The 27,074-nt window shown below is 48.6% G+C and overlaps 1 protein-coding gene across 2 annotated transcripts in view; it reads right to left on the reverse strand.

The window, feature by feature from the left end:
* The window catches only part of ADCY9 (adenylate cyclase 9), a 157,136-nt gene that overhangs the window by 34,010 nt on the left and 96,052 nt on the right, over positions 1-27,074 (reverse strand). For both annotated transcript variants that reach the window (XM_045382369.2, XM_045382368.2), the window contains exon 3: positions 10,867-11,057. In XM_045382369.2, the coding sequence (XP_045238304.2) occupies positions 10,867-11,057 (191 nt within the window). The remainder of the gene's footprint in view (positions 1-10,866; positions 11,058-27,074) is intronic.

Genomic DNA, 27,074 nt, shown 5'->3' on the forward strand with positions numbered 1-27,074 from the left:
TAATTCAGTGTCCTTGATTACAGACAGAACAGCCATTGGTATCATTCTTCTGTAGCCATTTAGTCACAGGAATCTCCTGGCATCAGTCTGTTTCAGGTATTTTTCTTGCCTCAAGTTCATCTGCTGTGCGTTTCTCTCTTTTTTTTTGAGACTGAGTCTCCCTCTATCACCCAGGCTGGAGTGCAGCGGGGCGATCTCGGCTCACTACAACCTCCACCTCTCGGGTTCAAGCAGTTCTGCTGCCTCAGCCTCCTGAGTAGCTGGGATTACAGGCACCCACCAACACGCCTGGCTAATTTTTGTATTTTCAGTACAGATGGGGTTTCACCACATTGGTCAGGCTGGTCTCGAACTCCTGGCCTCAAGTGCTCTGCCTGCCTCAGCCTCCCAAAGTGCTGGGATTACAGGTATTAGCCACCGTGCCCGGCCAACCCTGCTGTGCTTTAAGACGAGGCCACCTGCTTCTTCAGTGCCCCCTACAGCACACTGGCTTTCCTGGCTTTATGAGATTTTCTATGCATTTAAAGCCATGAATATGCCACCGTGACAGTCAAACCAACTTGGCACCAGAGGGCACACTGAGGACAGCGGGGGCTCCATGCCCTCTGCAAGGACTTCCCTTGGAGGGGCCGGAAGGCCGGTGGAGCCCGGGAGTGCCCAATGGGATGAGGTTGCTCTCTGGGGAGCCTGGGGCAGTGGTCTCTACAGGTGGGGAACTCAGTGCTTTGCTTACAATCCCCTTGAACAGAGGCCGAGGCCTGCACCCAGCGGTGATAAGAAGTTCTGATACAGAAGTGAGGTCCTGCAGAGCTGCCCACAAACGGCAGAAGAGGTTGTGCTTGCAGAAGGAAAAGGCTGCGTGGGTCACTTGGCCAGCTGTAGACACCCAGGCTCCGGCCTCCTGAGGGCTGGGATGGTGCTCACTGCCTATTCCATTCCCAACAGGTTTGTCCAGGAAGTGGGGGTATGGGAGGTGGGGGGAGAGCCAGGTGCAGACTCCAGGCCACGCTGTGTGGCGTGGCCCCACGGACCTGTGTCACCCGGACCCAGCAGCCATCATTTTACTGCACTTTGAAAATTCGGATTTTGGCTGGGCGTGGTGGCTCATTCCTGTAATCCTAGCCCTTTGGGAGGCTGAAGCGGGTGGATCACCTGAGGTCAGGAGTTCAAGACCAGCCTGGTCGACATGGCAAAACCCTGTCTCTACTAAAAATACAAAAATTAGCTGGGCGTGGTGGCACATGCCTGTAATCCCAGCTACTGGGGAGACTGAGGCAGGAGAGTCACTTGGACCCAGGAGGCGGAGGTTGCAGTGAGCCCAGATCGTGCCATTGCACTCCAGCCTGGGCAACAGAGCAAGACTCCAGCTCAAAAAAAAAAGTGGATTTCTGTTGTTCTGTTTCTTCCTCAGCTACTTTCCTTTTGGGGGATAAATTTTCTAGATAAAATCTTTAAAACAAATGAAACAAAAGAAATCTTAGAGCTGGGTGTGATGGCTTGCTTGAGCCCAGGAGTTTGAGATCAACCTGGGCAATGTAGCAATACCCCATCTCTACAAAAGCTATTTAAAAATTTTAAAAATTAGCTAGGCATAGTGGTGTGTGCCTATAGTCCCAGCTACTCAGGAGGCTGAGGTGGGAGGGTCGCTTGAGCCCAGGAGGGAGAGGCTGCAGTGAGCTATGGTTGTGCCACTCCACTGCAAACTGGGTCACAGAGCAAGACCCTGTCTCTTTAAAAAAAAAAAAAAAAAAGAGGCCGAGGGTGGTGTCTCACACCTGTAATCCCAGCACTCTGGAAGGCCAAGGTGGGTGGATCATGAGGTCAGGAGATTGAGACCATCCTGGTTAACATAGTGAAACCCCGTCTCTACTAAAATATAAAAAATTAGCGAGGCGTGGTGGTGTGCGCCTGTAGTTTTAGCTACTGGGGAAGCTGAGGCAGGGGAATCGCTTGAACCCGGGAGGTAGAGGTTGCCGTGAGCCGAGATCACGCCGCTGCACTCCAGCCTGGGCAACAAGAGCAAAACTCCGTCTCAAAAAAAAAAAAAAAAAAAAAAAAAAAAGGAAGAAAAAAGAGACAGACATCCATCTACCCAATGGAGAGATTCTCACATCTCAACATTCCCTTCTGAGCAGTAGTTAGAGGTCCCTTCTGTACCAGGAGGGTCCTACCATGCAACGGTGGGTGGGTTTGTTTCCCTCCCCCAACCTCCTACCTCCCACCCCCCACAGCAATTTTCCTTGAGCAATTCGCTAGCTTCATTTTAATCTGGATTAAGACATTTCACGAACTGTTTTTTTGCCAAACACGGATGCCTCTGTGAAACGTTTCCCAGCTGGCTAAACATCGTCTCCCCCTGCACAGCTGCAGGCCTCTCCACCCCTGCTGAGCCCTCCCTGGGAAGGGTATTTCTGACTCCAGGAAGCTCCAGGCATGGAAGCACCTCACTGCCTGGGGAGACAACCCTAGCGGCTGGCTCACAGGGAGCCACACGGGCAGGCACGTTAGAGAAAAAGCAGCGTCATAACGACAGCAGCTACCATGACTTAGGAATGTCTATGTGCCAAGGTCCTACCCAGGAACCAGTCGCGCCCCTATTCACGCGGTATCTGCAGTCTCGACTGTGCGATCTTGTCCTCTGCAGCCACACTGCGAGGCAGCAATGATCGCTCTGCGGACGGCCACAGACCCCAGGGCCCTGGACCCGGACCACCGTTGTACGGCTCTGGCCCCCTTTCCTGGCACAAGGAGGACCCAGCAATAATCCTGGCACCTTGCTCTCCTGGGCCTTGTTCCCCCAGAGTGACCTGAGCAGCTATGCCTGTCCTCTTGGTTCTTTCGAGCAGCACCCTGGGCCCTTGGGCACCAAGGGAAGTCTCAAGACTTCTAAGGTCCTCCCAGCAGCGCGCTTGGCGGGCCAAGGAGTTTGCTGGCTGTTGCCTGGGTAACCTGAGATTCCCTGGAGAACGCCCAAGAGCAAACTCTGCATTTTCCCGGATTATCTTTGCTCCTTCCCCCATGTGGACGTGGGCTTTGGAGGGAAGAGTGTAGCCATTTCTCTAACACACTTGGGCACATTTGCATTTGTTTTTAACACATTTCAGGACGTGCACCCTACATTCCGGTCAAAATATATGGCACGAAGCTATAAAACCGTTTTTTCTTCAAGGTTATTTCTCATCACAAGATAAATCATTTCTCAGCCAACAGCTGTCCCTTTTCAAAACTGTCAAGGGAGGGAGTGGGGAAACCTCTTTTCTCAGAAATGAGGAGGATACACCACTAGAAGAGCCCTGGCTTTGCCTGCTTCGTCTTCTCAACAGGACTGTTTTGCAAGATGTCATGTTATCAGAAACATCCTTTGCTCCCAAACTCAAAATGATGTTGAACATGGCGAACAGGAATAGTCATGGCATTGCACCCACAATAACCACAAATACAGTTTCCTGAGGTGTTCTTTGAAACTCCTTGTATCTACTTAGCCCTCGTAAGCACCCACGATGCAGGTACTAAGATCGGTTCCATTTTACAGATGAGGACATTGAGACAGAGCAGGCACCGGCCCAGAACCACATGGTACGGCTGGAACCGCATAAAGCGGGTGGTGAGCCCAGGCAGCAGAGCTCCCGGCCCCGGAAATCTCCAGGTGAACGGGGCAGCCCATCAGTGCGGCAGAGCCACCGGGCACACTCTATGTCCCTGGCATTGCTGTTTAAGCTAACAGGTTAGGTACAGGCATACGTACTTCAAAATAGAGCATTTCTGCTAACGAAACATTGGGGTAAGATAGAAGTAGAATATTAGAAGAAAAGATAAGCAGTAATTATCACAGAAAAAGAAATTTTTTTACATCCCCAAAGCGGTAAGAACAGACAGCAGATGGCCTGAGAATACCAGACAACGCACCACACGAACACACACGTGTAAAACTCACACACACGATCTCAGAACCACACGGGGCGGAGCCCTAAAGGACCACTAGGCTCAATAACCAGGCTGGTGATGACGACCCGAGTCAAAAATAGATGAAAATATACTCAGCAGACCGTCAGGCAGGAAGACTGTTACCAGCTGTGGAAACAGTCCTCCATGAAGTCAAAATAAGAAAATATTTGGCATTTGGGGAAACTTCATGGAAGTGCAATATTTCACTCTCGGGCGATGCCAGTTCAGTGATTCCGCACATACATTTCCATCCCTCTCTCTACACACATATATAATTTCTTACTTGGAAATAATTTTAGACTTGCAGAGAGTGGGAAAGACAGTTCAAGGAGTCTGCGTATATCCTTCGTACAGACCCGCAGTACGGTTATCAAGACCGAAGCAACTCACGCTGGAGCGATACTGTTAGCTAAGCTGCAGGCTTTATTTACATCTGCAGGATGTCCCCGGTTTCCCTGATGTCCCTTTGCTGTTCGGGGTCTCCTCTAGGTCCCGTGTTGCATTTAGTCCTCACGCCTCCTGCTCACCCCCAGCATATGGGGGTTCCCCTATCTTTCCCTGTGTCTCCTGGCCCTGCTGTGTCTGAAGTCCCGGCCAGGTATTTTGTCAAATGTCCGGATCTGGACCTGCCTGGTGCTTTCTCAGAGCAGACTGAGGTTTGGGGTTTGCGGAAAGAATGCCGCAGAGGTGACATGCCCTTCTCAGGACACCACACTGGGGTACAGGATGGCCATGTGTCGTCCTAGCAGGGAGGCTCACCTGGATCATTTGGTGAAGGTGGCGTCTGCCTGGTTTGTCCACTGTGAAGTTCCTATTCCTCCCCCACCCCACCTTTCTTTTTTGAGACGAGGTCTCATTCTAGTGCCCAGGCTAGAGTGCAATGGTGCGCTCTTGGCTCATTGCAGCCTCTGCCTCCCAGGCTCAAGAGATCCTCCCACCTCAGCCTCCCAGGTAGCTAGGACTACAGGTGGATACCAACATGCCTGGCTAATTTTTACAGTTTTTGTAGAGATGGGTTTTTTTTTTTCAATTGTTTTGTTTTTTGAGATGGAATCTCACTCTGTCGCCCAGGCTAGAGAGCAGTGATATGATCTCAGATCACTGCAACCTCCGTCTCCAGGTTCAAGAGATTCTGCTGCCTCAGTCTCCCAAGTAGCTGGGATTACAGGTGCACGCCACCACGCCTGGCTAATTTTTTTATTTTTAGTAGACATGGGGTTTCACCACGTTGGCCAGGCTGGTCTCAAACTCCTGACCTCAGGTGATCCGTCTACCTTGGCCTCCCAAAGTGCTGGGATTACAGGCGTGACCACCTCACCTGACACAGACTACCCTTTGGTTTTACAACAGCTTTATTAAGATGTAATTCGTACAGCATATAATGCACCCATTTAAAGTATACAACTCCAGGGTTTTTAGCATATTCACAGGGATGTGCAAGCATCACCACTATCAATTCAGACTACCGCTTATAATAAATACCTATTTAATTTCTAAGCTGTATATATTTATATATGTATGTGTCTATAAAATCATTTTTTCAATTTCTGTAATGAATGAAAAGCCCCTTCCTTCCTCAAATCAGGCTGGCTGAGCCTATTCATAATGACTTGACACACAGAAAACAAGTAGATGAAAGAAGTGATCATTTATTGAGGATCATTTTCAAAATTCACTGTCACAAAAGGATGGTTCCTGAGGTGAGTGGCCTCAAAGGGGAAGGAGAAAGCTTTTGAAAGCAAGACAGGTCCTCCCTGAATCATCCCCATATGGGTAAATATACATCATTAGCTTTGTTACTGACTGGTCCATGTAGAAACACCCAGTGGCCAAGCAGCCTGGGGTTCTGAATAATAGATGAAGGTAAACTCAGGAAGACCAGCCACGCAGGTGCACTCCCGGGGAGGCCTTTCAGAGATGAACCAAGATGCTTTCACAGCTCGAATGGTTCACTGATCAGAACTAATGTGATAAAAGTAATTCAATTTTGGGTTTTCTTTTCTTCTCAAGACGGAGTCTCACTCTATTGCCCAGGCTGAAGTGCAGTGGCATGGTCTCGGCTCACTGCAACCTTCACCTCCTAGGTTCAAGGGATCCTCCTGCCTCAGCCTCCTGAGTAGCTAGGACTACAGGCATATGTCACCACACCTGGCTAATTTTTGTATTTTTAGTAGAGATGGGGTTTTACCATGTTGGCCAGGCTGGTCTTGAATTCCTGACCTCAGGTGATCTGTCTGCCTCGGCCTCCCAAACTGCTGGGATTACAGGCATGAGCCACGGAGCCCAGCTGGGTTTTCTTTTTCTTCATGAAGATGTTGGAAAAGCTGTTTTTATTGACATATGGCATCTAGATCCACTCACCACCCACAGGGTTCATGAGAAAATGGAAAGCAAACGCCCGCTGGAGTGCTGACGTCACATTCAACAGGCCAAGGCACACATGCTCCCGTGTCATACCAGTGACTTGGTTATGGCCGAGAGCATCCAACCCACAGCAATGGTCAGCCACAATCACTGAGAATCTCCCTCGAGTCGGAACCGCGGAGAAGATGGGACCTTCCCCAGTGAGTCAGTGACCTCTTGCAGGCAAGCCAGGACCATCTCTCGGCCTCTCCCAGCCCTCCATGGCTCTGTCTATGGTCACTGTCCCTGCTCTATGTGGAGTGAAGGAGTGTCCAGTGCGAGCAGGGCTTCTCCTCAGCCCTAGCGTCTGCAGGCGCCACTCCAGCTAATTTCCCAGCAAGCCCGAGAGGTCCCTTCCTCATCACCACTGCACTGACGAGGAAAACTCTTGCTTAGAGGAATTAAGTGTGTGTTTTCTCTTCCTTTTTTTCTTTTCCCTTTCTTTTTTTTTTGAGACAGCATCTGGTTCTGTCACCCCAGTTGGAGTGTGGTGGCACCATCATATAGCTTACTGCAGCCTCAAACTCCCGGGCTCAAGCGATCCTCCCGCCTCAGCCATCTGAGTGGCTAGGACTACAGGCGTGAGCCACGGCACCTGGCTGCAATTTCTTCACAGTGGCAAAGCCAAGGCTTTGAGAAGGGTCTTGTTTCAAATTGCGGCCCTTCCCGCCATGCTCCGCCTCCCCTCTGTAACGCTGACAGTAGCGTCCTCACCTCTAATGCTCACTCCTTGGTTTCCTTCTTGACCCCTCCTTCCTTCACTTGGGCAGCATCTGTCCCCCCACATTATGCAATATCAGGGCCCTTCGGGTGAGGATCCCTCACTGTTGGTCACTTCAAGAATCCAAGGGGCCAGGCGCAGTGGCTCACGCCTGTAATCCCAGCACTTTGGGAGGCAGGCGGATCACAAGGTCAGGAGATTGAGACCATCCTGGCTAACACGGTGAAACCCTGTCTCTACTAAAAATACAAAAAATTAGCCGGGCGTGGTGGCAGGCGCCTGTAGTCCCAGCTACTCCGGAGGTTGAGGCGGGAGAATGGCGTGAACCCGGGAGGCAGAGCTTGCAGTGAGCAGAGATTGCGCCATTGCACTCCAGCCTAGGTGACAGAGCGAGACTCCGTCTCAAAAAAAAAAAAAAAAAAGAACCCAAGGCTAGGCACAGTGGTTCATGCCTGTAATCCCAGCATTTTAAAAGGCCAATGCAGGAAGATGGTATGACCCCCGGAGTTTGCAACCATCCCGGGCAATATAGCAAAATAAATTTAAAAATTAGCTAGGCATGGTGGCACATGCCTGTGGCCCTAGCTACTCAGGAGGTTGACTTGGGAGGATCACTTGAGTCCAGGAGTCTGAGCTGCAGTGAGCTAAGATCATGCCACTGGTACTTTAGCCTGGGCAACAGAGCGAGACCCCATCTCTTAAACAAACAAACAAAAAGAAGCCGACAGTTGGGTGTAGAAAGGGTTCCCTTGGAGCTATGACTTCAGGACCAAAGTTCTGGCTTTTGACATCACTACCATTTCCTGGTAGGTCGTTACAGTACACAGCTTATGTCACATTAGGTAAGAATTTTCCAGCTATGACCTGGGAGATGACTTAAGGTCACACAGGACACACATTCATGGGGGCTGCCCTGGTTCTACACAGTTCTGCTTGGGCTTCTGACTTCAGTCCTTCGCCTGGCTCTGCAGAGCTGCATCGCTCTGTGTGTTTAATTAAAGAATTAAAAACTTAAGCCAAAAAGAAACTGTTAATTACTACATGCCAGGCACCATGCTCGACACTTGGGAAATATTTAAGTTATTTAACACACAGTCTCTGAATGCAAAGAGCTCACAGGAAGGCGCATAGGAAACAAAGATTTAAGATCGTGTATGTTACAGCCAAATGGGACAGACTGAAGGGACTGAGAATTTGGAGACGAGGGAACAGCGTTATTGGCTGGGAAGGCACAGGAAAGCGTGGTGGAGCTGAACAGTGAACGCAGCCAGGAGTTCAGAGGGAAAGCGAAGCCATGCGTATCGCAAGTGAGCGGCAGCAGGAACAGGACACAGGCGAAAATCTACGCGTGTTCCTTCAGGGAACGCTTCCTGAACACCTTTTCTCTAATGTATTGGTCCTTGGCATGAAACTCCTTTCACTACATGAGCATTTCCCCAAAAGGTGAGACCACATGAGCCCTGCAAGGTGCAGCTTGAAGAAAACAACTGTGCTCAAAGAGGCCTGAGAGTGCGGCATACACCGCGTCCTCCTCCGAAGGCCTAGATACTATCTACTAGCGTAGCGAAGGCTCTGAGAAGTCCTGCAGTAAAGAAACCCTTTCTGTGTTGAATATCCGGAGGTTCCCGAATTTACTTTACCAGTGAGTGACACCCCTCCTCCTTTTTTTTGAGACAGGGCAAGGTCTCACTCTGTGGCCCAGGCTAGAGTGCAGCAGTACAATCACTACTCCCTGCAGCCTTAAATTCCTGGGCTCAAGTGATCCTCTTGGCTCAGCCTCCCGAGTAGGTGGGATGGCAGGCACATGCCACCAAGCCCAGTTAATTTAAAAAAATTTTTTTGTAGAGATGATATCTTGCTACGATGACCAAGCTGTTCTCAATATCCTAGCCTCAGCCATTCCTCCCACCTCGGCCACCCAAAGTGCCAGGATTACAGGCGTGAGCCACCCTGCCTGGCCTTCTGTCAACCTGAGATAGATTACAGGATTCTCAGAAACGTTCAACGATATTTGGAAAATCTCCACATGCCAAGGAGATATGCTAAATGGTTTTTGCTCATTCCGATCAAAACAAATATATAGATGAGTACAAAGCAGTGTTGCATCGCCATGGCTAAACTCGTGGTCACTAAACCTGTGAGCGTGTGATATGGGGAACTCTGCAACCGCATCCCCTAATGGACAGAAACACACATATGTGGACGCTAAAATGGCAAACACAACAAATTATTTATTTTTGGCTTGGGCTGTCTTTCACTACTTCAATAGAGCTCAGTGTGCAGGCTGGAGGAAACCATTTTTCCCCAAATAGCAAAACCATTCCCGACTCCTCCCCACGCCAGCCCCTCCCTGCCCGGGTCCGCTGTCTAGGAGCCCAGAGCTCCATTTTCTGACTCCTGCAAAACGTCAGCCCAGGCGAGACGGCTGTCTCTAAAGTTTGCAGGCATCCAGGGAATCTCAGATACATGAGCTTTACGCGTGTGCCAAGAATACGGGGAAGAGAGGGTCCAACACCACTGTCCCGGTGGTTTTCACTCAGGGATGACTCTGCACCCCCAGGGGACACTGGGCCATGTCCGGAGACATTATTGGTTGGCACAGTTGGGGAGTAGGGTACGGGTGGGTATGCTGGCATCTGGCAGGTGGAGGCTAGGGATGCTGCCAGCCATCTGACACGGCACAGGACAGCCCCACCACACAGGACTACCTGGTCCAAAATGCCAGCGGTGCCAAGGTGAGAAGCCCTGCGTTACACTAACAAAGCACCCAACCAACATGATACACGAGCGGGATTGACAGAACCCGGGTGTCATCGTTACAGGTAACTGGGCGACAGGCACTATGTATCCTGACCCAGTAAATAATCTGGATACCCCAGCTGACTGCCACATGACAAAGGCTGTTCATCGTAAACACCAACAGCAGCTTTCAAGCCTGTGAATGAACGTGGAGAGGCAGGGACACACTGGGTGAAGCCGTAACCACTGGCCGCCATCCTCACGCATACCCCACTGTGTTATCTGACAACACAAAGCAGCGCAGGGGAGCTGTTGTGATTCTCTCTCTCTCTCATTTTAAGAATGGAGATAAGAGATGTGTAAACTATAAAAATAAACAGAAGGTACCAGTGGGGAAACTAAATCAAACGTGAAAGCGGAGGAACAGCTCATAAACTGAAATGATTTCACACACCCAAGGTCGACCGCGCCAGTTCCTTGGTAATTTATGATGACAGGTCAGTCCAGAAACAGGCACTTCTAGGCGGCTACCAGGAAATCCCGGTTCCAATAATGAAATACTACAATGTTCTCGGCAGCCTGTCCTCTCAGTGAGCTGTGTCCTAGGATTTACCCACACCAACATCATTTCAAATAATCATAAAATAGTGGATTTCAAGAGATGTAGAAGTATTTGAGAAAGTGGTCTCTGAAATCAGATTATCAACTAGCTCTCCACCCAAGGTGCCAAGGAGAGCCACCTTTACTGTCATTTATCACTAGCTTCTAGAAATCCCAAAACACCACAGGTCCCAGGAGGAGAAAATAACTAATAATTCAAATGAGAAGCATCCTTATGCAATGGAAAGGAAATGGAGGTGCGTAGTATGTCAAAAAGCAAGGATATTAAAAATACAAAATGCTACTAACTTTAGACTAAATATTAAAATCGTGAAAACCACATAGAAGGTTATTCCACGTTGTCTGCCTCAGACCTGGAGGCTGTTTATTATTTCACGTGCTCTACTGCAGAATTAATAGAAAGTTTTAGAAGTAGGAAAAAAAAAAAAAAAACTAACCTTAAGGTTATCAAAGGTTTTGACAGTCTGCGCCAAGTCACTGACATTCCCTGATGACGCTGTCCCCTGTCCCCTAGGGCCTGAGGACACCTGTGAGCCGTCAATGATCTCAAAGCCAGAAAGCAAGGCCTCTGCACAGCTGCAGCGAGACTCCTTGGCTCTCTGACCCGATATCAGGTAAGTCTTCAAACCTATGATGGATAAAAGTTACAGTCAGCACAGATTGAAAGCACCGTCTGTTGAAACGCAGCTCCGTCTTGCTCTCTGGGGACGACTCACTCCTGGAAAGTTGAGAGTAAAGTGAAAATGTGAACAGGTCATAGTTTACGACGGACGTCCACGATCTCTCTGGAGAGATGCGGCCTCAGGGAGACCGTGGGCCCCCGAGACACTTGTTACCCACATTACGTTTTCTTGGAGTAACGGCTGCGTGTTTCATGTTTTACCTTCAGGGTTAAAATAAGCATTAAAAACTTCCTCCATAAAAGGGTCCCAGGACCTCCCTGTGAAGGCAGCAAAGCAGATTGGTTGACCCTAGACCCTGCTTGGGTTTATTTCTCTCTGTAAACACCAGTCCGGTGAGTACCTTCACAACGGTCAGTGTAGACGTCATGGCAGCCTTCGGCACTGACCATCTTACCTGTGTCAGAGATTGCAAAACTACCCCGAAAAACGAGACCCTACCATGCACCAACAGGCCATTAAAACCTCCCCTGACTCAGAGCCGTTGAGCATCTATTTCCTGTTGGATTCAAACACTCACCCCAGGAACATTCAGCTTTTGTTAAGCTGAGGTCCACATGCATATTATTCTCTCACAAAATCCCCTCTACAGAAACAAAAAAAAAGGTGGTCAAAAGGACACTTGACATATATCTTTACAATTCTCCTTGGAGGCTGAACTAACACCTGGACCCACGCCGCACCGGAAGGAGCTGTGAACAGGCGGGTGGATCCTGCCCCGGGAATCTGCTGAGAAGATGGCAAAGGAGCAGCTTTTCCGGGAAGAGCCCAAGGAATTTTTGAAAAAGAAGCAAACTTTATTTAAACAAATCCATCCTTTGTCTTCACTGGAATTTAACCAGATGGCAAATGTATCGGAAGGAGGGACAATGTAATTTAACATTTAAATAACATTTATTTCAGGCCTGGTGTATGCCAGGCACTGAGAATAAAATCATGAACAAAGCAGGGTCCCTTCTTTTTTTCTTTAATTGAGATGGAGTCTCACTCTGTTGCCCAGGCTGGAGTGCAACGGTGCGATCTCGGTTCACTGCATCCTCCACCTCCTGGGTTCAAGCAATTCTCCTGCCTCAGCCTCCTGAGCAGCGGGGATTACAGGTGTGCACCACCATGCCTGGCTAATTTATATATTTTTAGTAGAGATGGGGTTTCTCCATGTCGGCCAGACTGGTCTAGAACTCCTGACCTCAAGTGATCTGCCCACCTTGGCCTGCCAAAGATTACAGGTACGAGCCACTGCACCCGGTTGTAGGGACCCTTCTTGAAGGGCTGAAGCTCCAGCTTCAGGTTGTGAAGGGTGTGGCACGGAAATATTCCATCAAGAGGCAACGTGTCTACGACACTGATCGACTCTGGCTTCTTACACTGGGTACATATTTGGTCAGTGCTTTAAAATTCATTCATTAGAAACCCAGGGACTACTTCATCAACGGTCCCGAATGATTTTATAAGTATGGCCCCATCTCATCATTTCACCTCCCCCTCTACTTGTCAAAATACTACATGGCTTATCTTTTTAAGTCAAGTGTTCTGAGAATTTGCCAAGAGTCCTGGACACATGTAAAGACATCCTAGAGCGTAACCAGGTCATAGCTGAGAACCAAAAGACTTAGATATTTTCAGATGCCAACTGGCCCCAAGAAACCCTTCATGGTTTATTTTTCCTTTAGAGATAGGGTCTTGCTCTGTTGCCCAGGCTGGAGAGCAGTGGTGCAACCATGGCTCCCTACAGCCTCCACCTCCTATAGCCTCAGCCTCCTGAGTAGCTGGGACTACAGACGTGTGCCACTATGCCTAGCTATTTCTTTCTTTCTTCTTTTTTTTTTTTTTGAGATGGGGTCTCACTGTATTGGCCAGGCTGGTCTCGAACTCCTAGGCTCAAGTGATCCGCCCACTTTGGCCTCCCAAAGTGCTGGGATTACAGGTGTGAGCCACCGCAGCTGGTCAATGGAAATCTTTTACTCTTACTTAGGTCCTGAACTTTTGTGCATTTTTTTTCTCCAACAAAAACCCACATCCCAATTTATATACAGGATCAACCACGGCTGTAACATGTATGCACCAAAATGGAAACATGAACTGGAATATGATGTAGCAGTGAAGGCATCTTTACACCAATTTCTCAGACCTGTCCCAGGCAACACTGGACCAACTCTGCCATTTCACTTTGCCAGAGTTAAAAAATGCAACCGGGCCAGGCGCGGTGGCTCAAGCCTGTAATCCCAGCACTTTGGGAGGCCGAGACGGGCGGATCACGAGATCAGGAGATCGAGACCATCCTGGCTAACACGGTGAAACCCCGTCTCTACTAAAAAATACAAAAAACTAGCCGGGCAAGGTGGCAGGTGCCTGTAGTCCCAGCTACTCAGGAGGCTCAGTCAGGAGAATGGCGTGAACCAGGGAGGCGGAGCTTGCAGTGAGCTGAGATCCGGCCACTGCACTCCAGCCTGAGCGACAGAGCAAGACTCCGTCTCAAAAAAAAAAAAAAAAAAAAAAAAAAATGCAAACAATGGGGACACAAGAGAAGACAATGAGCTGCCAGGGCTTATTCCCGCCTTCATCAAAGAAGTACACGTGAGAACTTCTGTCCCGGGGCTGCTCTAAGGGTCTCCTTCCCGTGACTCCTGAGTGTGGCCCACAAGTCACCAGGTGGCAGGGTGGTGACAGGAGCCACTGACAGCCAGTGTGACTGTGGATGGCCACTCTGGAGACCGTAGTCCCCACACACTGAGAGAGGAAGGCCATTTTTTTGGTGGGAGGGAGGAAAAGTTGCAGCTGAAGGGTGAGGTTTTCCACTATGTCTGTGGCTGGCCCTGCAACGTGCTGGCGGCTCAGGGTGCCCCTGCCTGAGGCTATGGCTCCCGGTGCACAAGGGCTGCCCTGGGAGCATGAACTGGGCTGCCCCTCAAACCCAGGAAGGGGCCCTCGCCCAGGTAACTGCGTACCTGCTCCCTGTGTGGCTCCAGAACTGCAAGAGAAAGTCAAGACAGCCTCTCCTGGAAGTGCGTGGGAACTGAAGTGGAGAGAGGCTGGGCAGGGAGGCCTGAAGAGCTGCAGCACGATGGGACAGCCGGCACATTCACAGCGCTCGGCACAGCAGTCCACAGGGCGCACGCAGCAGGGAGCACCCCGCAGTAGCATGGAGCAGCAGCGGCCACCTCTGCTCACAAGCTGGGCACGTGCCTCATGCACATCTCCAACGTCTGCTGTTGCTTGTTTGAACTGGGGTTACTGAGTCACTTTAATTCATCAAACATTTATTAAGCACTTCCTGTTTACTAAACACTGATAGGTACAGGGACGATGTGTGACTATTTTGGCCAAGATCGTGACCCGTGTGGAGCCCATCACCTGAAGAGGGGCCAAAAGGACAAGCAGGTGTGACTCTGGTCAGGCACACCAAGTCCCAGGACGAGGAAGGACGGCTGCTCCAGGAAGCACAGGACGGGGCATGTCAGGAAGCCTCGAGAAGGAAGGGGCTGTGGCTCGAATGTGTCCTCTCCAAATTTCAGGCGTTGTGGAGTGACAGTCTTAAGGAAGCAGGGCTTTAAGAGGTGACGAGGCCAGGAGGGCTCCTCCCCTGCAATGGGATCAAGCACCTGCATAAAGGGGCTTGCTGCAAGGGGTTCTCTCGCTTGCCCTCCCGTTTCTTCTCCCTTCCAGAAGATGCAGCCCTCCCCAGACACCTGAACCTGCTGGTGCCTTGATCTTGGACTTCCCAGCCTCCAGAAGCATGAGGACATAAATTCTCGTGCTGTATCGATTACCCAGCCTGTGCTGTTCTGTTACTGCTTCCCAAGCAGAGGGAGACAGACGGATCAGCGCCCTCCACACGGAGAACTGAAAGACGTGGGGAGGTCAGCCTGGCAACAGCAAACCGGGCAAGGGGCAGGGGTGGCTGACGCCAGGCAGGGGGGTTACTAGAACAGGTCATGAAAGGTCCTCTACAGAGGGGGACTGCAGCAGGCACAGCTAAAGGATGGCTTTTAACTCAGTGTGGCTGGAACAGAGAATGTGTGTGGGGAATGGCCAGGGCTGAGCCGCAGCACCTGTGCAGGGCACTGTATGGGCCGTCCCGGGAAGCCTCCATCCTGGGGTTACCGGCGGCAGGGGGGCGGAAGCAGGAGGAAGAGCCACATAGGAGGCATGAGACATAGGACAAGCCAGGGAGCCGGTGGAAATGCCAGCCACAGCGGGTGGGAAGTTGGGAGGCACGGGAGTCAGGAAATAACGGTGGAAACGGGAAACTTACTCCCCGCAAACTGGCAGCAAGAGGCAAGGCTCCGATTACAAGCAATCAAGCGTGATGGGCGGAGACCTGGCTGCTGGAGGGGGCCTCGGAGTCAGGTCCAGGTCTGCCCCCTAATCCCGTGACCTAAGTGAGCTGCTTCATCTCTGCCTCTCATTTTCCTCATCTCTAAGGTGAGGACAGGAGCACGGCTTACCCCACGGCTCACATGTGAGGCTTAGATGACCAACACGCACACAGCCTCTACAACTGCCCGGCATGCAGCAAGCACTAGACATTAGCTGTGATTATCGACACGGTGTTTGATCTGCGTCTCACTGGAATCTTTTTCATGCACCTTCTATGTACAAAAGCATTTGCAAAACTGTTAAATCAATAATTGCTCCTGACTTGAGTTTTTCTTCAGGAAGCACTGAATGACCAACCTGTAGTGATAACACGATCCTACTAGTGTGACAAAGGCCAAACACACCTCCAAGTCCACAACGAGCAAAACCGGGAAATACGTTATCTTTTCATTTAGGCTTCCATATGGAAAGCTTAAGTTAAAGTGAAACCTTTTGCCAGAACCAGAAGGTTATCATCATAACAGCTAAGGCAGAACGCAGCTGCCTGATCAGAAACGGCTGAGAAATATATCAGGACAGGTTACTGAGTTCAAGCCCAGCCAAAGTCTTAAGTCAGGAGAATCTGCAGCAACATGATTTAATGAATAACCACACACATGGAGCCTGGGGTCCAAGTTCATTAGAATGGCTCTTTTACAGCAGAAGGTCCAAAAAAAAAAAAAAAAAAAAAAGGCAGCTAAATGATTTAAGTATAGTGTAAACAGGAGAATAATTAATATGATTTCTTATGTTCTTTCCTGGTTATCCATTGATTTTAAACCTCAACAACAGTGATGCCTTTTATCAGCTTAATTTTACAAAGGATGCAGAGAGAGGCGGGCATTTCCTAATGGGTTCCTGTGTGACGGGGGAACCTGCCTATGGCTGCGTGCGTGGAGGAGGTTAACACAGTTAACGTTCTTAAGTATTCTTAAGTATAGTGTCACTTCTCTGAAAACTAAAACTGCGCTTTGCACATAGTGGTGATCAGGTTTGGTGACCTGAGCATAGGAAGAGTCACTGACAAAGCCCATTATGGAAAAGAAAGACAATTCTGGCCTCATTTGTCCTGGTCTCTTTCTGTGGGATTCTTGCCTTGGACTGAGATACCCTCAGCCACCAAGAATCAAGGACATGACTGCCAACTCAACAGAAAGAGAAAAACAGCTGGGCACGGGGGTCACAGCTGTGACCCCAGCACTTTAGGAGGCTGAGGCAGGAGGATCACTTGAGCCCAGGAGTTTGGGACCAGCCTGGACAACATGGTGAAATTCCGTCTCTATAAAAAATTTAAGCATCAGCTGGGTGTGGTGGCACCTGTGGTCCCAGCTACCCAGGAGGCTAAGACGGGAGGATCACTTGAGCCCAGGAGGTCGACGCTGCAGTGAGCTGTGACTGCACCACTACACACCAGCCTGGGCAAGACAGCAAGACCCTATCTCAAAAAAAGAAAAAGAAAAAAAAGAAAAGAAAAACAAGCTGGGTGTGGCAGCACACGCTGTAAATCCCAGCTACTTCAGAGGCTGAGGCAGGAGAATTGCTTAAACTTGGGAGGCGGAGGTTGCAGTGAGCTGAGATCACGCCATGTACTCCAGCCTGGGCAACAAGAATGAAACTCCATCTCAAAAAAAAAAAAAAAAAAGAAAAAGAAAAAGAAGAAAAACAAGAAGGAGAAGAATAATCAGGAAGGAAAGAATGTTTTAAGACATGACTTTGGGAGCCAGCCACATAGCATAACAAACACCTAGAAGCTTACGTCACTTATGACTTAAAACAATAAACAGAAGAGACGCAATCAGCTTGGGCTGGTTCAGAAACATTCCAGAAACGTCTTTCATTTTGCATCGCATTCTTCCTCATGACTAGGTCAGAAATGACCAAGCAGCATGAGAATTATTTAAACTAAACTGTAACCAGCCAATAAGAAAAATAAAGTTAAAAAATGCTTTTAATCTATCAAATAGCCAAAGCCTATGGAGTTATAGATATATTTTATAATTATCTATTCTTTCTGCGTAAGAAGAACAAAAGTTTTGGTACAAAAGAGAGAATATTTTTCACGTGTTTATGTTAAAATGATCTCCGGAGGGGTGTAAGTCCTTCCTACTCATATGTACAATAAATAATCATAAGGACTGATTTATTCTGGTTGTCCTAATATTTGATGATAAATCACAAGGTCTTACTACAAATCGCTGCTGGCGAAACTTAACCTCTTCTTAACAAATGAAGTCCCAGGCCAGGCATGGTGGTTCACGCCTGTAATCCCAGCACTTTGGGAGGCCGAGACGGGAGGATCACTTGAGCTCAGGAGTTTGAGACCAGCCCGGCCAACATGGCGAAATCCCGTCTCTACTAAAAGTACAAAAATTAACTGGGCACGGTGGCGCACGCCTGTAATCCCAGCTACTCAGGAGGTTGAGGCAGGAGAATTGCTTGAACCCAGGAGGCGGAGCTTGCAGTCAGCCGAGATCATGCCATTACACTCCAGCCTTGGCGACAAAGTGAGACTTCGTCTCAAAAAAAAAAAAAAAAAGAAGTTCCAAATAATAAAATATGAGATGGATTTATGGAAGAAAGTGAAAGAAACAAAGGCTGTTCACTCTGCCTGTTTAACTTGATCTTCTGCCTAACCAAAAAAAATGTTTTTGTTTTTTTGAGATAGAGTCTCGCTCTATTGCCCAGGCCAGAGTGCAGTGGCACAACCTCAGCTCACTGCAACCTCTGCCTCCCGGGTTCAAGCGATTCTCCTGCCTCAGCCTCCGGAGTAGCTAGAATTACAGGTGTGTGCCACCATGCCTGGCTAATTTTTCTGTTTTTAGTACAGACGGGGTTTTGCCAAGCTGGACAGGCTGGTCTTGAACTCCTGACCTCAAGTGATCCGCCTGCCTCTGTCTCCCAAAGTGCTGGGATTAAAGGCGTGAGCCACCACACCCAGCCAGAAAACAAAATTTTAGTGTGTGCACGCATACTCTCTCTCTCTCCTGCTTCCCCACCCCTGCTTCTAAACAGGTACCTTCTATACCCAGCTTCCCTGTCTCTCCCAGTAATGGCTAAACAGCTGCCATCACAGCCAAATGGGAATGACAGGCACCCCCCTGAATGACCACATTCCCCTGTTCTGGCTTCTGTTTTTTGGAGACGGAGTCTCGCTCTGTCGCCCAAGCCGGAGTGCAGTGGCTCACTCGGCTCACTGCAAGCTCCGCCTCCTGTGTTCACGCCATTCTCCTGCCTCGGCCTCCCAAGTGGCTGGGACTACAGGCGCCCGCCGCCACGCCTGGCTAATTTTTTTTTGTATTTTTAGTAGAGACGGGATTTCACCATGTTAGCCAGGACGGTCTCGATCTCCTGACCTCATGATCCGCCTGCCTCGGCCTCCCAAAGTGCTGGGATTACAGGCGTGAGCCACCGCGCCCGGCCTGGCTTCTTATCTTCTGTATTCTGCGTTAATAAATATCCCACTGCTACATTCCAGAATGCTGACACAGGGAGAGTCCCGGAGTCACACACTTCAGAGACCCTCGCCTCCCACCTCTAAGAGGCCTCTTGAATTAGGGTTTACCAGCACAAGCCTTCACAAAGACTGCAGAACGAGCCTCAGAGACGACACCCAGCACATCCGGCACGTCTGTGAACAGCCCACCAGGTGCTATCTCTGTCATCCACTGGCTCATTTGCTCATTCACGCACCCAGAAAACTAAATGCTTACTGAGTACTTACCGAAGATTAGGATCTGGGCTAAGGGTTGAAAGAAATAAATAGGTTAAAAAAGAAAAAAAGCAACCTAGGTGACTTTCACTTCAGTGCTTGACCTTAGTTCCCTTGTCTAGATCATGGAAATGCTAGTTGGTGTGGTGGCTCACGCTCGTAATCCCAGAACTTTGGGAGGCCGAGGTGGGTGGATCACTTGAGGTCAGGAGTTCAAGATCAGCCTGGCCAACATAGCAAAACCCTGTCTCTACTAAAAATACAAAAATTAACCAGGTGTGGCGGCAGGCGCCTGTAGTCGCAGCTACTCAGGAGGCTGAGGCAGGAAAATCTCTCGAACCCGGGAGGCAGAGGTTGCAGATAGCCGAGATCACGCCACTGCACTCTGGCCTGGGTAATAGAGTGAGACCCCGTCTCAAAAAAATAAAAATAAAAATAAAAATAAAAAAGAAAAGGAAACTACTATGATGTGATGGTCATACCACAGCACAGGGCTGTTGTGAGGATTAAATGAGTTCATTCATGTAAATAGGGACATGCGAAAAAGGGAAAGACGGTGCTTGTCCTGGGAACAGCCGTGAATGTGAGGACAGTGAGTGAGTGACGATCTGGACCCACAAGAAGAGAGAGACACACACATTCAAGTTCAAGTGTCCATGGGTGTTCAGAAGCAACAAACAGCACTTCAACAATGAGTTGCCGACAACAAAATGGAAAAGAAGGTCTGCAATAACTATTAAGAATGCTGTCATGGAGCCGAGTTTAAACAATGGGAAGAGGCTATGAAACAGGAGAGCTGGGGAAAGATATCAGAACTGAAACCGACCACCAGCTGATCAGTTTCTATCTGTGAAGTGACAGCACCAAATGCACCAGATGCCACAGACGGGAGGGAGGGGGATGAGTCACATCTGCAGAGGGAGGGGGTTGGGTCATATCTGCAGCAGGGACGGGGCGGGGGGCGGGGGGTCCCAGACCGCACTCGTGTCCCTAGAGAGCTGACAGCTCATCCGAAGGTTTCTAAGAGGATGCTGATTCAAGTACAGAATGTAGATGATGAGAAATAACAGAAAGAAGAGAAATGAAAAACTAAATTTAAAATCGGAGACTAGGTAGCCGCTAAATACTTGAAAACAAAAAAAAAAAGGAATGCATTGACAATGGAAAGAAAGCTGTATGATGTTTAGTGAAAGAAACCAGTCCCAAAAGGCCACACACCATGTGATCCCATTTATATGAAATGTCTAGCATGGGGAGATCTGTAGACACAGAAAGCAGATGAGTGGCTGCCATGGGTTTAGGAGAGGGTATGACTGCTAAACAGATGCACGGTTACTTTTTGGGGTGATGAAAATGTAAAATTAGGTTGTGGTGATGGTTGCACAACACCATGAATACACTAAAAACCACCGAATTGTACACCCGAGAGGGTGAATTGCATTGTATGTGAATTATACTTCAATAAAGCTGTTTTTTGAAAAAGAAAAGGAAGCTCGGTGTGGTCGTGCATTTCTGTGGTCTCAGCTACTTGGGAGGCTGAGGCAGGAGGATGGCTTGAGCCCAGGAAGTGGAGGCTACAGCGAGCTCTGACTGCGCCACTACGCTCCAGCCTAGGTGACAGGGTGAGACTCTGTCTCAAATATAATAATACAATAAAATAAACTAAATACAGCAATGTGAACATCAACAAGGTGCAATAATTCTGAGATTTAGAGAAGAAATAAAATAAAGCTGGGAAGAAACACACCCTCCCCAAGAATAGAAGATAGAGTGAGCCATAGCAGGTAAATGAAAAATATGAAAGGCTTAGAAATAGATAACGTGAGCCAGGTATGGTGGCTCACACCTGTAATCCCAGCACTTTGGGAGGCTGAGGCTGGGGAGATCGCTTGAGGTGAGGAGCTCGAGACCAGCCTGGCCAACATGGTTAAACCTTGTCTCTACTGAAAATACAAAAATTAGCCGGGCATGGTGGTGCATGCCTGTAATCCCAGTTACTCGGGAAGCTGAGGCAGGAGGATCATTTGAACCCAGGAGGTAGAGGTTGCAGTGAGCCAAGATCGCGCCATTGCACTCCAGCCTGGGCAGCAGAGTGAAACTCCTCAAAAAAAAAAAAAAAAAAAAAAAAAAAAAAATTAGATAATGTGGTAGAGCTAGGGCAGAAAAACATGTAAGTCAAGAATAAGGCCAAATAACCTTGAAGAACTAAAAATTCAACGTGGCAGGAGTTCAGAAGTCTGGGAGAGATTAAATAAAACAAAACAAAAGAAAATTTGGCCTTCATGAAATAGCTCCAAGAATTATTCAATTTGCAGCTCTCACTATTGTAGTCCAACCTAAAAATGCTGGGCCAACACCCACATTGTCTTCTTCAAGCACACACACTTCTCCTGCCGCAGGTGTGGCCCGCACAGCACACCCACACGCCGGACGCTTGGCCACAGAAACACAGAAGGGGCCATTGTCCTTGCCTGGAACACAGATGGACCTTCTCATCCAGGAGGGCATTTACTTGCAAAGGCATTTTCTTCTGACCCACAGGTGGTTATTCTTCCACTGACACCTCCTGTGGGCATCGTCAGCTGGAAGAAAGGCCACCGAGGCCATGAAGCCACCTCGCCCATAAACATTGTATCATGCAAAGGAAAAAACAAGATGCTGAATATTCTTTTTTTTTTTTTTTTTTTGAGACGGAGTCTCGCTCTGTTGCCCAGGCTGGAGGGCAGTGGCATCATCTCAGCTCATTGCAACCTGTGCCTCCTGGGTTCAAGCGATTCTCCTGCCTCAGCCTCCCGAGTAGCTGAGATTACAGGCACCTGCCACCATGCCTGGCTAATTTTTGCATTTTTAGTAGAGGCGGGGTTTCACCACGTTGGCCAGGCTGGTCTTGAACTTCTAACCTCAAGTGATCTGCCCGCCTCGGCCTCCCAAAGTGTTGGGATTACAGGCATGAGCCACCGCACCCGGTCGATGCTGAACATTCGTGACTAACCTTCCGTGGGAGCAGTCATGCCACTGCCTTCACCACCTGTTGCTTCCTGGAAATGTTGATCAAGCTCTTGGCTCTCTCCCAGATAATATTTGCAGCACAGGCACATGCTTGCTGTGAATTTCCACACTTGTCAGATCACCCGGTTTTCAACTTGTTTTCCAGTTTTCTCTCTTTTGAAGAGTATTTTGCACACTGGCTGGGGCAGAGGCTGACAGTTTCCCAGACTGTTTTCTTGTTTACAGAGCACATGCAGACTTGCTCAAGTCATCTAACAGAGAAACCCAAAAACCTCCATTTTCCTCCCGAGATATCTGTGCTGTCTCCAATTCCACTTCAGCAGTGCTAGTGGCTGAAATCCTATGGACTATGTATTTTGGACTTTCTTTTTCTGACCTTTTCTGGAAGAATCAAACTTGTATTTGTATTTGTGTGTGTGTGTGTGTGTGTGGTTTTGTTTTTTTAAGAGACAAGGTCTTTCTCTGTTACCCAGGCTGCAGTGCGGTGGCGCAATCACGGCTCACTGCGGCCTCCACCTCCTGGGCTCAAGCGATCCTCCCACCTCAGCTTCCCAAGTAGCTGGGATGACAGGTGTACACCACCAAGCCCACCTTTTTAAAAAAAAAATTTGTTTTGTAGAGATGGAGTCTCACTATGTTGCCCAGGCTGGGCTTGAACTCCTGGCCTGAAGTGATCCTCTGGTCTCAGCCTCCCAAAGTGCTGGAATTACAGGCATGAGCCACTGTGCCCAGACTCAGGTATTTTTTAATAACCTCAAGGTGTTGCTGCACATTCCACAAGTTGAGAGCAGGACCACTCTGCCACCCAGGGATGTCCCAGGCTGGGCGATTTGTTCTCCCACTGCACACTGGGCAACTGTCATTTATGCCTTAAGAAAATCCCATTCAAGTTGTGGACTCAATGCACAATCAAAACTGAAAGCAAAACCGAGGGCGCAAGTAGTGAGTGCCCGAGGACGGGACAAAGGCTGGGTCCCGGGCCATCACCACATGGAGAGCTTCACAAAACAGTGCTTTATAAAACAGTGCCCTGGAGCTTCAGTCAGCAGCCCCCACTCCCAAAAGGGGTGAGGAGTCTTCAGAAACTTGCCTGTCTTATGCCAGAAAGCTGAGCTCTGCACAGACCCTGGAAAAACCACTGTTGTCAAAGGAGAGAGAGAAGTGGGCAGAAAGCCCAGGAAGGAGGGTTCCAGACTAGTGGAGGTACTGGCCTCAAACAAGACAGCTGGGCACTGAGAGAAGAAGGGATATATGCCAGGCATGGTAGCTCGCGCCTGTAATCTCAGCACTTTGGGAGGCAAAGGTAGACAGATCACTTGAGGTCAAGAGTTTGAGACCAGTTTGGCCAACATGGTGAAACCCTGTCTCTACTAAAAATACAAAAATTAACCGGGCGTGGTGGCAGGCACCTGTAATCCCAGCTACTCGGGAGGCCGAGGCACGAGAATCTCTTGAACCCAGGATGCGAAGGTTGCAGTGAGCCAAGATCGCGTCACCGCACTCCAGCCTGGGCCACAGAGCAAGACTCCATCTCAAAAAAAAAAAAAAAAAAAAGAACTAAAAGAACGAACTTTCTATGAACTTCCTGTGATGATGGGCATGTCCTGTAGCCGTCCAGTTCTGTGGCCTCCAGCCACGTCTGGCTACTGACCACTCGAAATGTAGTTAGTATGCATAAGGAACTAATTTTTTAATGATTTCAATTATAATTTAAATCTTAAACAGCTACATGAGGCTGGCAGCTACGTATTAAGCAGCAATGATCTACCTCCTTCCTCACTGGTGAAAGGATTGAACTAGAAACAGAAAGCTCTTTTTTACCTTTATTAAATAAAGGCGAAGTTGTAAGAACTACTAAAAGAAAATGGGCGGGATAAAAGTAAAACTAAATATGAAACCAGTAAGTATTCACTGTTATTTATTATAGATGACATTTAGACCCAAATATAAGAGGGAGAGTGCCCTGTATATTAATAGCAGGAAGAGCCAATTAGAAAGTGGAATAGGCCAGGCGTGGTGGCTCATGTCTATAATCCCAGCACTTTGAGAGGCCGAGGCGGGTGGATCACTTGAGGCCAGGAGTTCGAGACCAGCCTGGCCAACAAGGTGAAACCCCCTCTCTCCTAAAAAATATACAAAAAAATTAGCCAGGCTAGGTGGCACATGTCTGTAGTCCCAGCTGCTCAGGAGGCTGAGGCAGGAGAATCGCTTGAACGCAGGAGGTGGAGGTTGCAGAGAGCCAAGATCGTACCACTGCACTCCAGCCTGGGTAACAGAACAAGACTCTGTCTCAAAAAAAAAAAAAAAAAAGCAAGTGGAATAGAAACAGTTACTCTATCAAACAAAATAGTAGATAATCTTTAAGAATAAAGAAACAAAAGAGCTTGGAAATATTTGAGTATTTTCCAAAAAAACCCTATAAGTGGGATAAGATATTGGTTCACAACTCTAATTTAGAGCCTACAGAAACACATTAGCTTGACCTTGCTTGGCATACATTATTTCTAAAAAATGTTTTAAATGTGAATATTTAGAAGATACACCGTATTTTCTGCTTTTTATATACTTTACATTTTACTATGTGAGTTTAAAAAGCAGTTGGTAAAACACGCACCCAAGCTGTCTGATCTTTCACACCATTAAAAGCAACACATGTATTAAACACCCCACTGCACAACGGGCGTGCCATGGGTGCTCTCTGACTGCATGGGGCTTGAATGTTTAACTAGGCTCGAAGCCACAGTGCTAACAGGATCTGGCAGAGACCGACAAGGCCACGCCGGCAGCAGGTGTTTCAGGAAAGGTATGACTCTACCGTCCCTTGCGCTGAAGCCTTAGCCTCAGGCAAAAACCAGGTAGAATCTAACTCAGGTCACTTTGGCCAATCTCCACTTTCTACCAGCCTCTCCAGGACCCTACTGCCTTGCGAGGGCCCCTACCCACCTGCCAACCTAATCCCCTCACCATCCACCAGCACCAAGGCTGCGTGAGCACACTGTAGATACACAAGCTCCATCCCAACTCAGAGCTAGGAGAGCATCAGAGGCCAGACTCCTGCCCACTGCTTCCGGGCTCCACCAGCAGCCTCATGCAGCCACCTCCTGCAGCTGACTCATCTGCATACTGAGACTTCCTGACACAAATGGAGGTGACAATATTCGTTCCCCCCATCATATCCCAGAAATTCCCTTATGGCCGACAACCATTCTGAGTTTCTACAGCGCCTTACAGGAGGGCAATTCCAGGCTGAAGTGGCGGGTCCCCGCACCAGACTCCACTTCATCAGAACACTTCTGTTAGTCTTTGAAACGCATGAAATTCCCTTTAGGATCCGTAATAACGCCTTCTGGAAACTGGATGGCAAGCCACTCACCCTCAACCTGCAGACCCGGTGACTCTTTACCTTTCTGTGACATATTAATTTGCAATGTCTTCTTTTCCATCATGAAATAAAATTAAATTCATGGACAATACAACCTTTAATCACTGAGACCATAAAGGACACCTACAGCGGCTAACTAGCCTTCCCTCAGCCACCTTTGCACCCAGCCTAAGGGCAGGGTGGCATCGGAGCCTCCATGCTTCAAAGATGGCCACCAGGGCCCATCCCCCTTTCCATGCTTCTCCCTGCCCAGAGGGAATCAGCCTGAGGACAGGTTAAAGACTAAATACAACCAGGCGTGGGGGCTCATGCTTGTAATTCCAGCACTTTGGGAGGCCAAGGTGGGAGGATCACTTGAGGCCAGGAGTTTGAGACCAGCCTGGCCAACATGGTGAAACCCCGTCTCTACCAAAAACACAAAAATTAGCCAGGCCTGGTGGCGCACGCTGTAATCACAGTTCCTCTGGAGGCTGAGGCAGGAGAATAGCTTGAACCCAGGAGGTGGAGGTTGCAGTGAACCCAGATCACGCCACTGCACTCCAGCCTGGGCCACAGAGTGAGACTCTGTCTCAAAACAAACAAACAAAAAAAGACTGCCACAATTCTGTATATGTATGTATTTATTATATACATGTATGTATAAGGTACATATTTATATGTGTATATCTGTGCATATGTGTATATGTGTATATCTGCAGCAAGTTTTTTAAAAAGGAGAAAACAGGCCAGATCCGGTGGCTCGTGCCTGTAATCCCAGCAATTTGGGAGGCTGAGGCAGGAGCACTGCTTGAGCCCAGGAACTCAAAGCCTCAGTGAGCTGTGACTGCACCACTGCACTCCAGCCTGGGTGTCAGAGTAAGACCCTGTCTCTAAAATATACATAAATAAATAAAAATTAAACGGAGAAAATTTCTTAATAACTTGTATCCTATTCATTCTTTCAACACATAATAAGCTCCTGAAATCCGTTAAGAATGAGATTAGACCTATTCTAAATCCTACTAACACCTTACATTGACTCTCTTACTAATCTCAGTACTGTAGTACCTGGGGGAAGGCCCAACACCGTGGACACTCGGAAACGTCAAGAATTGAATCACGTCTCTACAACGATGGTCCATCCACAAACAGCACAGAGAACAAGGAAGGGCAGAACAAAGTACTGAAACCTCTGTCATTTCTCTGGAGAGTGAATTACACAGATCAACGTTCTTCACATAATAAGAAACAAGAAGTGGTTTGTTTATGGGTTCCATGGGAGTACCCACTGCACGCCAGGCTAGACGCTGGGGATAAAACTGTGAACACGGCATCCATCATCATCTCACTCAGCGGTAGGAACCTGCAGCAGGGAGAATCCACAAGCAAGGACCCAAGTCACCAGCTCTGATTAAGAGCCAGGAAGAAAGCAAAAGCTTCCTGCCATAGAGAATACCCAACACGTGGTTTGGACAGAGAGTCAGGGACGTCCTAGCTGAAGAAATGAGACTGAAGTGGAGACATCACAGT

Source organism: Macaca fascicularis, chromosome 20 (genome assembly GCF_037993035.2).
Source record: "Macaca fascicularis isolate 582-1 chromosome 20, T2T-MFA8v1.1".
In the NCBI taxonomy this organism is placed as follows: domain Eukaryota; kingdom Metazoa; phylum Chordata; class Mammalia; order Primates; family Cercopithecidae; genus Macaca; species Macaca fascicularis.